The sequence below is a fragment of the Anarhichas minor genome, unplaced genomic scaffold (genome assembly GCF_050575085.1).
Source record: "Anarhichas minor isolate MPS153535 unplaced genomic scaffold, ASM5057508v1 ptg000027l, whole genome shotgun sequence".
In the NCBI taxonomy this organism is placed as follows: Eukaryota; Metazoa; Chordata; class Actinopteri; order Perciformes; family Anarhichadidae; genus Anarhichas; species Anarhichas minor.
This window is the reverse complement of record NW_027466473.1, coordinates 5195356-5208835: the sequence shown is the minus strand read 5'-3', so window position 1 is coordinate 5208835 and position 13480 is coordinate 5195356. Positions and strand designations below refer to the sequence as shown.

General features: G+C 43.5%; 2 protein-coding genes across 4 annotated transcripts; one reads left to right on the top strand and one right to left on the bottom strand.

Annotated features, from left to right (window-relative positions):
• Positions 1–690: 690 nt before the first annotated feature.
• On the top strand, positions 691–7155 carry slc37a4b (solute carrier family 37 member 4b). 2 transcript variants are annotated; one of them, XM_076102315.1, is made up of 9 exons: positions 691–1194; positions 1637–1869; positions 3215–3461; positions 4598–4750; positions 4847–4932; positions 5015–5128; positions 5209–5274; positions 5378–5516; positions 5616–7155. In XM_076102315.1, the coding sequence occupies exons 1-9, from the start codon at positions 1047–1049 to the stop codon at positions 5780–5782; spliced, it is 1353 nt and encodes a 450-aa protein (XP_075958430.1). In that variant the 5' UTR covers positions 691–1046; the 3' UTR covers positions 5783–7155. The 2 variants fall into 2 exon arrangements, with proteins under 2 accessions (XP_075958430.1, XP_075958431.1); XM_076102316.1 differs by lacking the exon at positions 5209–5274.
• Positions 7156–9178: 2023 nt separating this feature from the next.
• Positions 9179–12488, bottom strand: hmgn1b (high mobility group nucleosome binding domain 1b). Of its 2 annotated transcripts, none has more exons than XM_076102208.1 (6): positions 12289–12488; positions 10785–10802; positions 10609–10638; positions 10471–10512; positions 10275–10382; positions 9179–10179 (listed from the first exon to the last, which is right to left on the bottom strand). In XM_076102208.1, the coding sequence occupies exons 1-6, from the start codon at positions 12304–12306 to the stop codon at positions 10132–10134; spliced, it is 264 nt and encodes an 87-aa protein (XP_075958323.1). In that variant the 5' UTR covers positions 12307–12488; the 3' UTR covers positions 9179–10131. The 2 variants fall into 2 exon arrangements, with proteins under 2 accessions (XP_075958323.1, XP_075958322.1); XM_076102207.1 differs by having other exon boundaries at positions 10471–10515; positions 12289–12485.
• Between the last annotated feature and the right edge of the window lie 992 nt (positions 12489–13480).

Genomic DNA, 13480 nt, shown 5'->3' with positions numbered 1-13480 from the left:
GAGTTTCAGTCCATTGTCATGTGTAATGTTGTCGTATGCACTCTGTCTGTGTCAGGCCTCCGTCAGAGAGGTCAACTCCAGGGAGTTGAAGTGTGTACATGCATCTAAGAGCTAAACGCTCCGGATTCATGACGGCAATGGATAAACTGACAGGCTGTTTGAGGTCCTCGTGCTTCCTCGTATCGTTTTATATTTGAAAATAGGATACAAACCGCGTCGGTTATGTGAGTTCCTTATTGGACACCTGATATCTTCGGGGTTGCTGCCTGGAGACCCCCAAAACAGATCTAGCGCGTTAGAGCAGCAACTTTGTATTTATATGACGAGTGAAACATAGACCAAGCTGCGGGTGGAGAATGTCACTTTATCCTGAACCTGTGGGGGCTGGAAATATCAAGGTGGCTGCTGGGGGTCAACTGACCAACTGTGTGTGTGTGTGTGTGTGTGTGTGTGTGTGCGCGCGCGGCTCCAGATGTCACATTGCTATGAGAAGAAAGTGTTCTGTTTATTCATGAAGACTTTTCTTCTAATTCATTTATACATCATTTGTTGTGTCCAAACTAAATATCATTCAATTGTCTTTTATCTACTCGTTCAAACCAAAGTGTCCATGTGCTAAGTATCTGCAATTTTCAGAATGACCAGTCGTAATGGTTTCTGTTATTTATTATGGTGTTTTTGTTTTTTTAGGTCGGTGTAAGGTTTCCTCCCTCGGTCCTCGTTTTCTACAAGCAGCAGCCTCACAGATAAGACAGACTGAGCCTCCAGCCGGCAAGAAGAGAGCTGTCAGGAGTGTTTGTCCTCCTCATGGAGAACATTTAATCAGCGCCGCCCAGCCAATGCTGCGTCCTGTCTCCGCCGTCCCAGTGCAAACAAGTAGTTAATAACCTCTACTTTTTAAGAAGAACAGTCCCAACGGCGCAGCTCTCACTTCGATTGGATTCAAACACAAGACTCCACTGAATACACAACTCAGAGGAAATAATACTTCTTCTTTTTTTTCACCCCGAAGTTCTGCGTCTGTGTTTTCGGAACCGACTGCAACCATGGGGGCCACAGGCTACGGCTATTATCGAGCAGCCGTCTTCTCCTGCATGTTCATCGGCTACGCGCTGTACTTCTTCAACAGGAAGACCTTCTCCTTCGTCATGCCCTCTGTGATGGAGGAGATCGAACTGGACAAAGATGACTTGGGTGAGAGAGTAGCATCTTTTCTTATTTGTTTGGTTAAGTAATATTTGCTCAAGCAATCATTGGGTCTGTAACGAGGCTGTTGTTGGCGAAAACACTGCAATAAATCTGTCCTAAATCAGTCTCATTTAGCTTGCTATCCAAGCACAGTGCAAAGGCATTAGCATGCAGTGTGGCAAACTGAACGGCCACCAGTCAGTTCACCCACTCTTTGATGTTTTGTAATTCTCACCCTCACCCCAAATCCTCCCTGCACATGAACCGTGTAAATGTCTAATGCAACACGTTGCTATGTTTGGTGTCTTTTAAGTCCTACTGGTTTGATCTTATTGGCAGTGAAATGACTTAAGTCTCATGCATCTTTGGTTGCCTTCGTGGGTACGAAGCTACAGTCTCTTTCTTTGCACATTGTTTTTTAACAGTAACCTTCATTGTGTCTCTGCAGGTCTGATCACCAGCAGCCAGACCATGGCGTACGCCATCAGTAAGTTCATCAGCGGCGTGCTGTCGGACCAGATCAGCGCCCGCTGGCTCTTCTCTATCGGCCTCTTCCTGGTGGGCGGCATCAACGTGGCGTTCTCCTGGTCCTCCACCGTCCCCATGTTCGCCCTGCTCTGGTTCTTCAACGGGCTGGGTCAAGGCTGCGGCTGGCCCCCGTGTGGAAAAGTGCTGCGCAAGGTAACACTGCACCGCCTGCCACCTCATGCGACACAGATCCCCTTACTCAGCAAAATGTCCCGCTCTCGACACGCAAGGCCGCTCGTGACACCTGCGATTGTTCCGAGCAGCTGGTTGAAAGGGTGTAAACCCGGAGTGTGGGAACCACCTGCTGCCAGTCATGTTGACTGGTTTTCTCTCTGTACTAGCAAGTGGTGGTGATATTGGCAACGGTGATAGTTTTGAGAAATTACAGGGTTACCTAACAAACGGCAAAGGCCTCATTCACAACCAGCTTTTTGGATCATAAAGCTCTGGTGAATGGCTCGCATCGCAGGCAGGACTCTGAAAACAAACGCTCTTTGAGCAAAGCCCGACTCATTCAGCTGTTCTGCCAAGAACCTGCCTTATTAGTAGCAGTGCTCAAAAGGTGAGGGAATAAATAGGCTTTGGCATGTGTTCATCGTGCTTGAAGGGGATCAGATTACAGGAGAAGGTATTTATAGAAGATCCTCAGCAGATCTTTCTGAAAGGAAAACAACTTTGACCAAAGGTGTTTCCCTTTTCTCAAACAGTCTTCTGATAGCTCCAAGTCTTCACCTTGGCTTCATGGCTTCTGTAGCTCCTGTTCCACGGAGCAGAGTTAACATCCGCACAATGTGGATCGACATGGTGTTAATTCAGCCTGGGGGCTGCTCTTAAGTATTTGCCAAGTGGATTCTCAAGTTACTGGTTACTCTGTTGGGTATGCTGCGTGAGGAATGCTCATGGCTGTTTTCAGCTGTGTTACATCGTGAGGGTGTGTGGTTCTGATGCCATTTCTCCAGCAGCAGTAAAATAAAAGTATAATTGGAAATTTGGCAAAAGAAAGTGCTGAAAATGCAAACTATGCTATTTTAGCCTCTGGAAGACAATTTAACTAGAAAGGTGATCTCTGCCAGGTGTGTCTGCAACGACCAATGCTGTAATGTTGAATGATTACAACCCACAGTTGGCTAATGGTCTTTTGAGAATGTGTGATGTATTTTATCATGCAGCCATAACAGGGCACCCCAAATATGATGCAGAATGAGAGATAAGCCGTGGACAGACGCAGAGGTTCACACTCATTCACAAACTCATGAACCAGAGTGATCGCATGATTCTCCTGGCGGAGATGTGAATCAGCGTGTCTCTGACCATGACCTGTGGGTTGCTTCAGGAACGTGGAGCATGGAAAGCAGCCGACAATACGTTTCCATACATGATGGTTTTAAACATGCATATTAAAATGACATTATTTAAATAAGTCTGCATTCTCTGCCTGCAGTGAAGGGTTTGAGGCATCCTCTGCTTTGCTTTCTCTTTGCGTCTCTTTTTCCACCAGTGGTTTGAGCCCTCTCAGTTTGGAACATGGTGGTCTATTCTGTCCTGCAGTATGAACCTGGCCGGGAGTCTGGGTCCGATCCTGGTCACGGTGCTCCTGCATTACTACGACTGGAGGACTATCCTGACCATGTCGGGGATCCTCTGCGCCTCCTTCTCGTTTGTTTGTGTGGTGCTCATAAAGAACGAGCCAAAGGACGTGGGCCTGCCCAGCATCGAGCCAGCCGCCAAGAAGGGGGCTAAGGGAGGTAAGCGAAGAGAGGAGAGGAGAGCCAGCAGGTTTTTACATTGGGTAAAGAGGCCACTTCCTGTGTAGCTGAGGATGGTTACCTCAAAGCATGTGAGTCACATGGTGCCGTGTTAGCTCCCAACATCCCAACAGTGGGTTTGACCCAACAACCACGCTTGCCCAGAGAAGCTCGGATAACACACACAGAGGGAGAGTGAATTCATTATCTGCTCGGGTAGACATTACTCCACTAGATCGTTACAGAGCAAATAGTGGTTTGCTGCTATATTAATGCTCTGAATGTTAAATACAGCTCCTTTTAAAAAATCTTCACAAATGAGCTCTTTTATTTTGAAGCGTAAATGCAACACCAGAAGTACGACATTAACATTAAAATTGCGTAAAATGAGAGGTTTTCTGAAGGGACTCTGGCTCAACCACTTTTGTCCACAGGGACCGCCAAAATCAACACAAAATGAAAGGTAGTAGCTTTAATTATGGCGGAATATATTTGTCGATTGGACTTGGGTGTGTTTCCAAATGTTTCCAAATTATTGCTACTTAACCACCTGAGTGTGATGGATTACAACTACATACATAGTCAAAGCTGTAACTCCTAAACCCTTATCACTATGCAGATCAGGCAGAGGAGGTCATTAATAATAATTCTGATCCTGACATCATTAATGTCCTCCCACGTGCAGGCAGAGCAGTTAGTACCTCATCAATAACAACCACTCTCTAATTTTGTGTTCATGGTTAAATATAAGTCTTAATCCATCCCTCCTTGATCTGTGTCATTGTGGGAATGTGGGAGGGGACTATAAGACTTTTATTTGACTACCCCTGAGTAAAGATCCTCACCTGGTACTTTTTTTAAAAAATAAACAAGCTCTATTAGTCCATCTTGATGCTTGTTCATGCATTTTGATACCTTAATTACGTTCGAAGTGCAAATAAAAATCCCACTGTCTCAATTTATTTTTATTGAGAGTTTATGAGCATCACTGGTATGCTGTGTAGAGTAAGGTATTATAATAGTTATATAACCCACACATACCAGTACCCTTACTGCATACTGTGCTGCATCATGTATATCGACCCATTGCTGATCTCTAGTTCATTTGACCGTGTGAACGTCTATCCCCTCCCCAGGCAACAGTGAGAGCACCCTGAGGGAGTTCCTCCTCTCCCCTTTCCTGTGGCTGCTGTCTCTGGGCTACTTGGTGGTGTTCGGGGTGAAGACAGCTGCCACTGACTGGGGACAGTTGTTCCTCATGCAGGAGAAAGGCCAGACTGTTCTCATGGGTGTGCATTTTTTTTAATTGTCCATCGCCTCTCACTGGTTTTACACTCCATCTGACTGGTTAGGGGTGCTGACATCAGCTGCTTTGTTTCCCACAGGGAGTACCTACATGAGTGCCTTGGAGGTGGGGGGTTTCGTGGGCAGCCTTGCAGCAGGGTTCCTCTCTGATCGAGCCGTAGCTCGGGTGAGTAACGGAGCTTGGCTAGGTCAGGCAAAACATGACTGGGATTATTGTTCCGTACCATCCTCTCTTTGACTTCCTCCAGCAAGGCTTGGGCACCCACGGCAACCCTCGCCACGGCCTGCTCATTTTCATGATGGCCGGTATGTGCGTGTCCATGTACCTCTTCAGGGTCACCATCACACCTGAGATGCCGACGGTAATTGCAACTTCATTTCTTTTCTTTACTTTCCAAAATGCTTGAAGTGGACATTACAGTGGCTCATTGTGTTTGCACAGGAGGCTCCTCTTTGGGTCCAAGTCCTTCATCCTGTCTCTGTCCTTGTTGGTGTATCAGAAAAAGAGGTATGCTCAAAGATGTTAAGGATTTCGTGGGTATAAAAGATTTGCTGTACTGAATCTTAGGAAAGTGTTGGAGAGCACTGTGTTTTCTCGTTGTCGCACACAGATCTGGATCCTGTTCCTCGGTGCTGTGTTTGGATTTTCTTCCTACGGACCGATCGCCTTGTTCGGGGTGATAGCCAGTGAAAGTGCTCCTTCAAATTTCTGTGGAACCTCTCATGCTGTTGTAGCTCTGATGGCTAATGGTAAATTCACATAAACCAGCAGAAACACCTGAATTACTTGCTGTAGTATTCCAGCATTGATATGTTCGCATGACCAAACGAGCTTTCCTTTTGTTGCAGTCGGGGCTTTTATGGCGGGCCTTCCCTTCAGCACCATCGCCAAGCATCACAGCTGGGACACGGCCTTCTGGGTTGCCGAGGTGATCATGGTCGTGGCCACCGTTGCCTTCTTCCTCGCGCGCAACATACGCACCAAGATGGGACGGATCGCGGAAAAAATGGACTAATGTGTCTTCCTGAAATAAGCCAACCGTCGACGTCCTGTCATGTGACTTCAATACTGCACATTAATACAACACCAATTAGACCTAACGAAATCACTGTCACACGGACTAACCTCGGAAAACAAACACACAATCAGGTGCTTTAGTCACACACACATGTTTCCTCACATTAAACCTAGGGATGCGCCGATATCAGATATAGGTCTGATACTGACTCAAATAGCTGGATATCTATGGCTATAGGACGATCTGGTATAGGATGCTATTAATAAAATGAATGATATAAAATAACAATTCAGTACATTTTTATAACAGTATTTACTTGTAACATTCTGTGTTACAAAGCAATGTTTAAGTCAAACCTGGTGTTGCCTTTCACATAAAAGAATGATCCCAGTCTCTTCCACGCAGTGAGGCATACAGCTTATTAATTCAACACTGGTATCGGATCGGTACTCTATGCACCGATACCCACAGCCCAGGTATCAGTATTGTTATCGGGACTAAAAAAGTCGGATCAGTGCATCCCTAATTCAACACCACGAAGATGGCAGATGTAAACTGTTCATCACAAGCTAATGTTTTAAAGGAGCAGTGTGTAGGATTTAGTGGCATCTAGTGGTGAAGTTGTAGATTGCAACCAACTGAACACCCCTCCACTCACCCCTCCCTTTCCGAGCGTGTCGGAGAACTATGGTGGCCAGTGTTTGGTTTGTCCGTTCTGAGTTACTGTAGAAACACGACAAGATTTAAAGGGCTCATTCCAAGCTAAAGAGCGATTCTTATTTTCAGGTCATTGTACACCAATAAAAACATAATTAATATATTATATTTCTGCCGATAGAACCTACACACCGTTCCTTTTTATTGCTTCGAGTTCATCCTAGAGGCAGTTTTCATGTGGAGACATTTAACATTTAAGACGGCTGTATACTAAAAAGAACATGGACATGAAAGTGTGCGACGGTTTGAGTTGATTTTGTTGAGATAAAGTGGATGCGTGCCGCTGCTCGTATCTTGCCTTCAGTGGAGTTCAGTTGGATGTGGCCTATTGAATGTTTACTGATGGGCCTGTGTATTCTAGACTATTATTTGTCTAGGTATATGCACCAATGTCGTAGCACGTGTCATGGTCAAAACTGTAAAAGGCTCATTATTTCACTGAAATGAAGTAATAGGAGAGCATGTTATTTTTATACACAGTTGTGTGCTGCATGATCCAGAATGTCCCTGATGCAGACTTCTTGGGCCATCTGAGCTCGTGTGATCGAACGTGTCTTTAAAGATAGATGAACATCAACATACAGGTGTTTAATCACTGCCACTGTGGTTGCCTAGAGAAGTTTTGTGGGAAGCCTTGTATACTACTGTTAATGTTCTCATCTCGAAAAAAAATCTGTGACTTTTGACAACTCCAATTACTGTTGATTGTACCATGGACATCTAATAAATGTGAAGTTTACTTTGTTTGATTTTAACTAGCAGTAGTTAAAATCTGTCTCTTGCTTTAGCCAATTCTGAAAACAACTTGTTATGAAGCACACAGGCACACCGTTGCTTGTTTTCTTCCTGTTCTTTCCTCTCTCGTCTTTTGTTTCAAAGCCATGACTGTTTGCTCAGCTCGACAGATTATGCGCCTGAACTAGCGACCGTATATCTTATCGTCTCATCACATGATCAAATAGAGACTTGACATTCGACAATATCGGCATACCAGACTGTCGTCATTGCAAATTTGAATAGGACAAAAATACCAAAGAAGTTATTCATTTATTGAATAGTTTTATTTGTAGTTTATTTACAGTTTATGGTTTGTGCAGAATAAGCTTATTATTTTGTTATAGATTGCTACTGACTATTTTACCAATAAAAAAAACAAAACAAAGAAAACCATGACGGAGCTGGTTTTGCCTTTTTGATAAAATGGTATCATTTGGAAATTGAGAGGGGTTATTCCTCGAACACAGTAATATTTTCGAAATGGCATTGCTTGCTGATCTGCTTTCTCTCTGGGCCCCCCTACCCCAGGGGTTTTATATTTATACCCATATGGACATTTGGAACATGTTCCTCTGACTGGGAAAGGATCCCTCATGCAATTTCCAATTTAAGTAATGGGAGGGGGGGAAAATCAAGTCCCTGTAATGTGCAAAAATGCATTCCATTGAATCTTCTGCAATATGAGTGACACAAATTTTGTGAGTATCTTTCAAAGTTCCATCCTCTTTACTACGAAGGTTTTTATTCGTGTTACTCTGCTGCTCTGCAGGGGAAACACTCCACAAAGAGACTTTTATTGACAGAAAAGACGAACTGTGGGAGGGAGACAATATGTTTGACTGCGGTGGCCTCACATTAGCTTCAGGTGAACCCATAGAATGCATGTGTGAAGGACTGTGCATGTTATCCCCCATCACTTGAAGCATCCTTTAGGGATCTCTTCATGGCGTTTTTCCTTAGCTGTACTTATAGACAGCATTTTAGCAACAGAAGCAAGTGGTCTAGTGGTTCTGAGTGAAGCAAAGTGTAACGTGTTTGCGTACTGTGTGATTAGGGAAAGAAACCCATCTGACAGCTCCACCGGGAAGAAGAAGATGGTAAAGTGAATCTTCCATGTACCTCCCTCGTAACCTTTTCCAACGACCAATCACAGCAGAGCCGGAAGTAAGCGTACTACATCACGTACTGCATCAGAGATACGTAATGCTGCACGTTATCGGTTTGTTTACTAACACAGAGGGTAAATATCATTTTGTGAAGGTGATGTGAATGCATCACAAAACTGGTCAAAGTAAAAATGCTGGGGGGGTGGAATAAGAGCTGATAAACCGACGGTCCAGTGAGGAGCTGTCCGCGGTGCTGAAACTCTTCATCTGTTTTTATTGGGATAGTTTGTAAAACCAGTGTTTTAAGAGTGGCTTAATAATAGGTTTAAATGGTTCTACAGGGATGAGCTAAACAACACGTGTTTCTGCTACTATGATGCTGGTGTACTGCTATTTTAGTGCTCTAGTAAAGCGCCACTCCTTGGACTGAACTTAAACTCGTCCTCTTCACCTTGAAGACACATTTGCTGGTAAACCTTGAACAAAATGCAAATATTGAATAAAGCTTTATTTTACATGTAGAAATGATACACTAACAACCTCCAATTTGTTGCACTTTACATGCTTGCACAACTAAACTAGTGACATACCGCTTATAAAATCACTATCAATGCTGAATCTGGAAGCGAATCTAGCACTTTTTACATATTCTTGTTTTGGACTTTTTCGAATTAGCTAGATTTCTTTTTCTCCTTTGAACTTTTTAAGCTTTAGCTTTTAGATCAGTTACTGCAATGTTTCTGCGGTCTTCTCCTCGATCATCAACCAACACCTCAGAATGAAACAGCACAACTACCAACCGAGTTTTATTTGTTGATAACAATCATTACACAGGTACATCTATAAACAAATAAAAGGAACTGCACACTTGTACTTGATACAGATATCTAAAACCCACATTAATATTGCTACTGCTGGTATGCATTTGACATCTCAAATAAATGTACAGTTTGTTTGTTGGCCTTTAAGACGCCAATCTCAACAGGTTTTGTTTTTTTGATGGTTACACCTCATTATTCTGGCTAAGAAAACAGATTCCATTTTTACCATCCTTACTATGTACCATTACACACTGCATATAGAAAGATTGAAAACCTTGTTTTTTTCACAGCAGCTATACAAATTTATTGCGATGCTATCACAGAACAGAGACACAATCAACACACGCGATGCACAGTTCTGATAAGGAGAGCTCCAGTACTAGGGATTTTAGCTGTATTGATCAAATTCATTAAGAAAACTGCATGAGTACAAGAGTTAACATATAAGAACAAAGCTTACAAACATTCTAAAACACTGTTCTTCATTATAAACAATAAAACAATGAGTTGCCCTGTGACTTTGTCCATCCCGGCACAGATTACATACACTGTCCCTTATAAAGCATATGGAATGTAATCCACGCGGACAAACTCCTCCGGTTGTTGCCCCAGCTCCTGTGAACGCCGTGCTTGGCGCCGACACGGTAACCTGTCCTGCACCCTCCCTCCTTCACATTTAAAACTGAAATGAAATCCACTGACAGTAACAACGACCGCGATTTTTTGTGGCGATGCAAAATTGTGGGATGTGACGAAATTCCCGTCTCCAAATTGACATTTTTTTTCTTTCATTAAAAAAAAGTGTTCTCTACAATCAAACTACTAAAAAACCTGTATTTAGAAAATAGTTGATAAAAATATTCCCCTGAATTGTACAAGAAAAGAGGTACAGGGAGCACTGGTAAAAGATGTGGTTTGAGAGATGTTATTCTGCCGCGTCATCTTTATCATCAGCTTCTTCTGTAGCTGGTGCCTGGAAAACAGAACAAATTTTAAAAGTGTTTTAGTTTCATCGCCCAGGAGATTGGGTGGATTTTGCATGTTTATTATACGATGCTTCTACATCACCTCTTCCTCGGCTTTGGCTTCTCCGTTCTCAGCGGGGGCCTCTTGTGCTTTCTCCTCTGGCTTGGCCTTCTCCACCTCCTTGGCTTTCTTAGGCTTAACAGGTGCCTTCTGCAAAACAAAAATATTCATCTTATTAGTCAACAGTCGGGAGTCTAATAAATTAATCTAATCAGAGGTAATGAATACAAAAACTCACCTTTGGCTTAGGTTTGGCCTCTGCCTTTGCAGGTACAGGTTTCTGCTGGAACAAAAAAGAAAAAAAGAATAGTCAGCATAAGAAGTCAGTTAACGGCATGCATATCATCTGTGACAGTGTGGGCTTGTTTCTACTCACTTCACTCAGCCTGAGAGATCTCCTCTTGGCCTGCAGAGAGAGTAAACCGACAGGGTGATTTTCGCGCTCACTGACGGGGTGTTACTGACCCCTGGTGGCTACACAGACTAACTGTTTTATTTATTTAAAAAATATATATCACAGATATGTAAAAAAAAAGTGTAATTATGACTCACCACAGATTCTCCTCCTGACTGTGAAAGACAAAAAAAGAAAAAAATCAGGTTATAGAATTGTTCTTCATTTGCATGTGCCTATGGTGAGTTGAGTTGGTGGGGGGTGGGTCATTTAAGTATTTCGTTATGTAACTCAAAAGTGGGCGTTCCCAGACAGAACATTAGCCTATGGCTGCACAGCTAGCTTCATACATGATTTAGGTTAGAACAACCGCTGTGATTGGCTGAGATATATTCTAAATCTTGGAACAATGGAGCTCATAACCCTGGAAGAGCAAGAAGACTCACTTCTTAATCAGCATGTTTATATTCATTATATCAATTAGAAATAATACTTAGCAACACATCAACATGAATCAATGTGGAAGTGCATTTGTCTACACAACAATAAGGAAATAAGAAGAGCAGTTTGACCTGCTTATATATACGAAAGTGCAGTTTAAAGAACGGCCTGTGGTCGTGCTCTCCCGGCTCCTGCAAGTGAATTGTCTGTACTGTAAAACTCCGGTAGAGGAGGGGGCGGACTCCGCCTCCCCGCGAACACATCCATTCATTGGTAATAAGCGGGATTGCCAGTGTACGGAGCGAAACCGAGCGGTGTAGCGAGCGGTTCCCGCCACGAATTTGAAAAGAGTCACTCCGAGACGCTCAGCGGCGACTCTGTCGATCTGGTAGCAGAATCTACTAGAACCCCCAGCAACAAGAGCAGGCGCTTTGCTGACGGAGGCTCGCCATTGCATAACCCTTCGACTGGCCTGAGCCGACAACACACATAAAGACACTCGGCTGACACGACGAACGCCTTCCAAGAAATGCTTTTTTTTCACCGTCGATAATAAGGGCGGCCATTCATTAACAAAAACTACACATGCATGTTAGGTTTAGGGAAGGGAAATTTAACATATTATCGTAAAAAAATATATTTTGATCCACAAGAAAGCCGTAAAGAAGACTCGATGGCCACACGAAAACAACTAGCTTAGCCTAAAAGCCAAACACCCACCAAATAACAGCCGCTTAATTAAAGTATACGTTTTCGAAACTTTAGTCGCCAGCGTGACGACCCCCATATGATACAATCAATATGCCGCCAACTTTCTCTGCAGAAAAAGCAACCCGTCGACAGATAAAACGACCCCGCTTTGTCCTACACTGCAAGTAAACGTATTTTATACACAATTGTAATTGTGCATTTCACCATTCCGCAGTACAAATATAAACCCCAGCACACGGAAAACACTTGGCACAAAGATAATCACTGCTCGAGAGAGATAGCAGCGAGAATCGGCCACTTGAGAACATCAAAACAGACGCTACACGCCAACTAAACTCCTGTCTGCAAGCGGCGACATTGTACACATTCACCCGGAACAGAAAAAACAACATTTGTAGCAACATTTTTAACAACTCTGATCGCTAGCTGTAGCGAGCCCGTTTTACAGATTGCAGTTGGGGGTTATAAACGCCGTATTACTGAATGCATGCAAGATGTCGTTCTACTCACTTTGCTCCTTTTAGGCATGGCTGGTTTGTGTGGGGTGATTTTTTTTTTTTTTTTAAAGAAAAGAGAGCTAAATGTTGCTCAATACAAGAGAAAAATACAGTGGTATATTCTGGATAAAGCTGTACCAGTACAGTCTAATACAGCGCAGCGACGGTAATGTTCCATTGGAAGAACTAGCTCAAACCGGATTGGATTCTCCCCCTCCCTCCCTATTCAAACCGTCATAGTTCCTGCATGATTGACGGGGCTATATCCCGCCCCCACTTCCCGGTGATTGGACGACCCAGTGGTCAGCAACGCAATTTCAAATCGAAGCTCCTACCTGTGTGGGTACGTCACACGTCAATCAACAAACGCGGCGAGCCATTTGTCTTTCTGTGCAGCCATCTGCTGTAACAAGGCAAAAATTGTCATTAAATCTTGACTTCCACCTCGCTCAGAAGTCGCCTGTGTTTCCCACCAAAATGCTACATTTTTACGCGCGCAAGTAGGCTACTATCTTTAATACATGTCAAAGGCAAACCCATTATGTGCCTTTTACCACGAGTGATAAAAATAAAATGTGGCTATTTGTAGGCCTATTAGCAGAAGATTGAGAGAGGGGTGTGTGGCTCCCCCAGACAAGTCTTTTGTATTTTAGCTTTGGGGGGAAAATGGCGACAGGGTACGTGTGGGTACAGACGTGCGCTCTCGTGCAACCTTCTCGCAGTGTTGTCAACCGTCCACTCGCCGCAATGTGAGCGTGCGGGTCCAAATATGACTCCAGTGGAAACAACCGCGGCGGCGCTGCAGCGTACTTGTGTTGGAAGTCGTCATTTGAGACATTTCAGCACGGAGACGTGCATTATTCCCCCCCTCGAGTGAATGAGACAGACACTACCCTGACAGTTCTCCCTCTTATTCCTCCAGTAGCCCCGAGAAAAGTACCACACCGAGTACTCTGCTAGTTACCGTGGCAGTTAACGCACTGCTTAAAAATGACGACATGTTGTTATTGAATTTTTTTGCTATTTTTTTCTTTCATACGCTACTCATAAAAAACTGTTAATACAAGCTCATGTAATTTACTCCCCTTTATGGCCACTGTACTCACGAATGCCCGTTATCATGTTGGTGAGATATTAACTAATTTAGCAAAAAACATTGTCAATAATTTCTCTTTATATTTTATATTTAGCTGGACATTAGGACA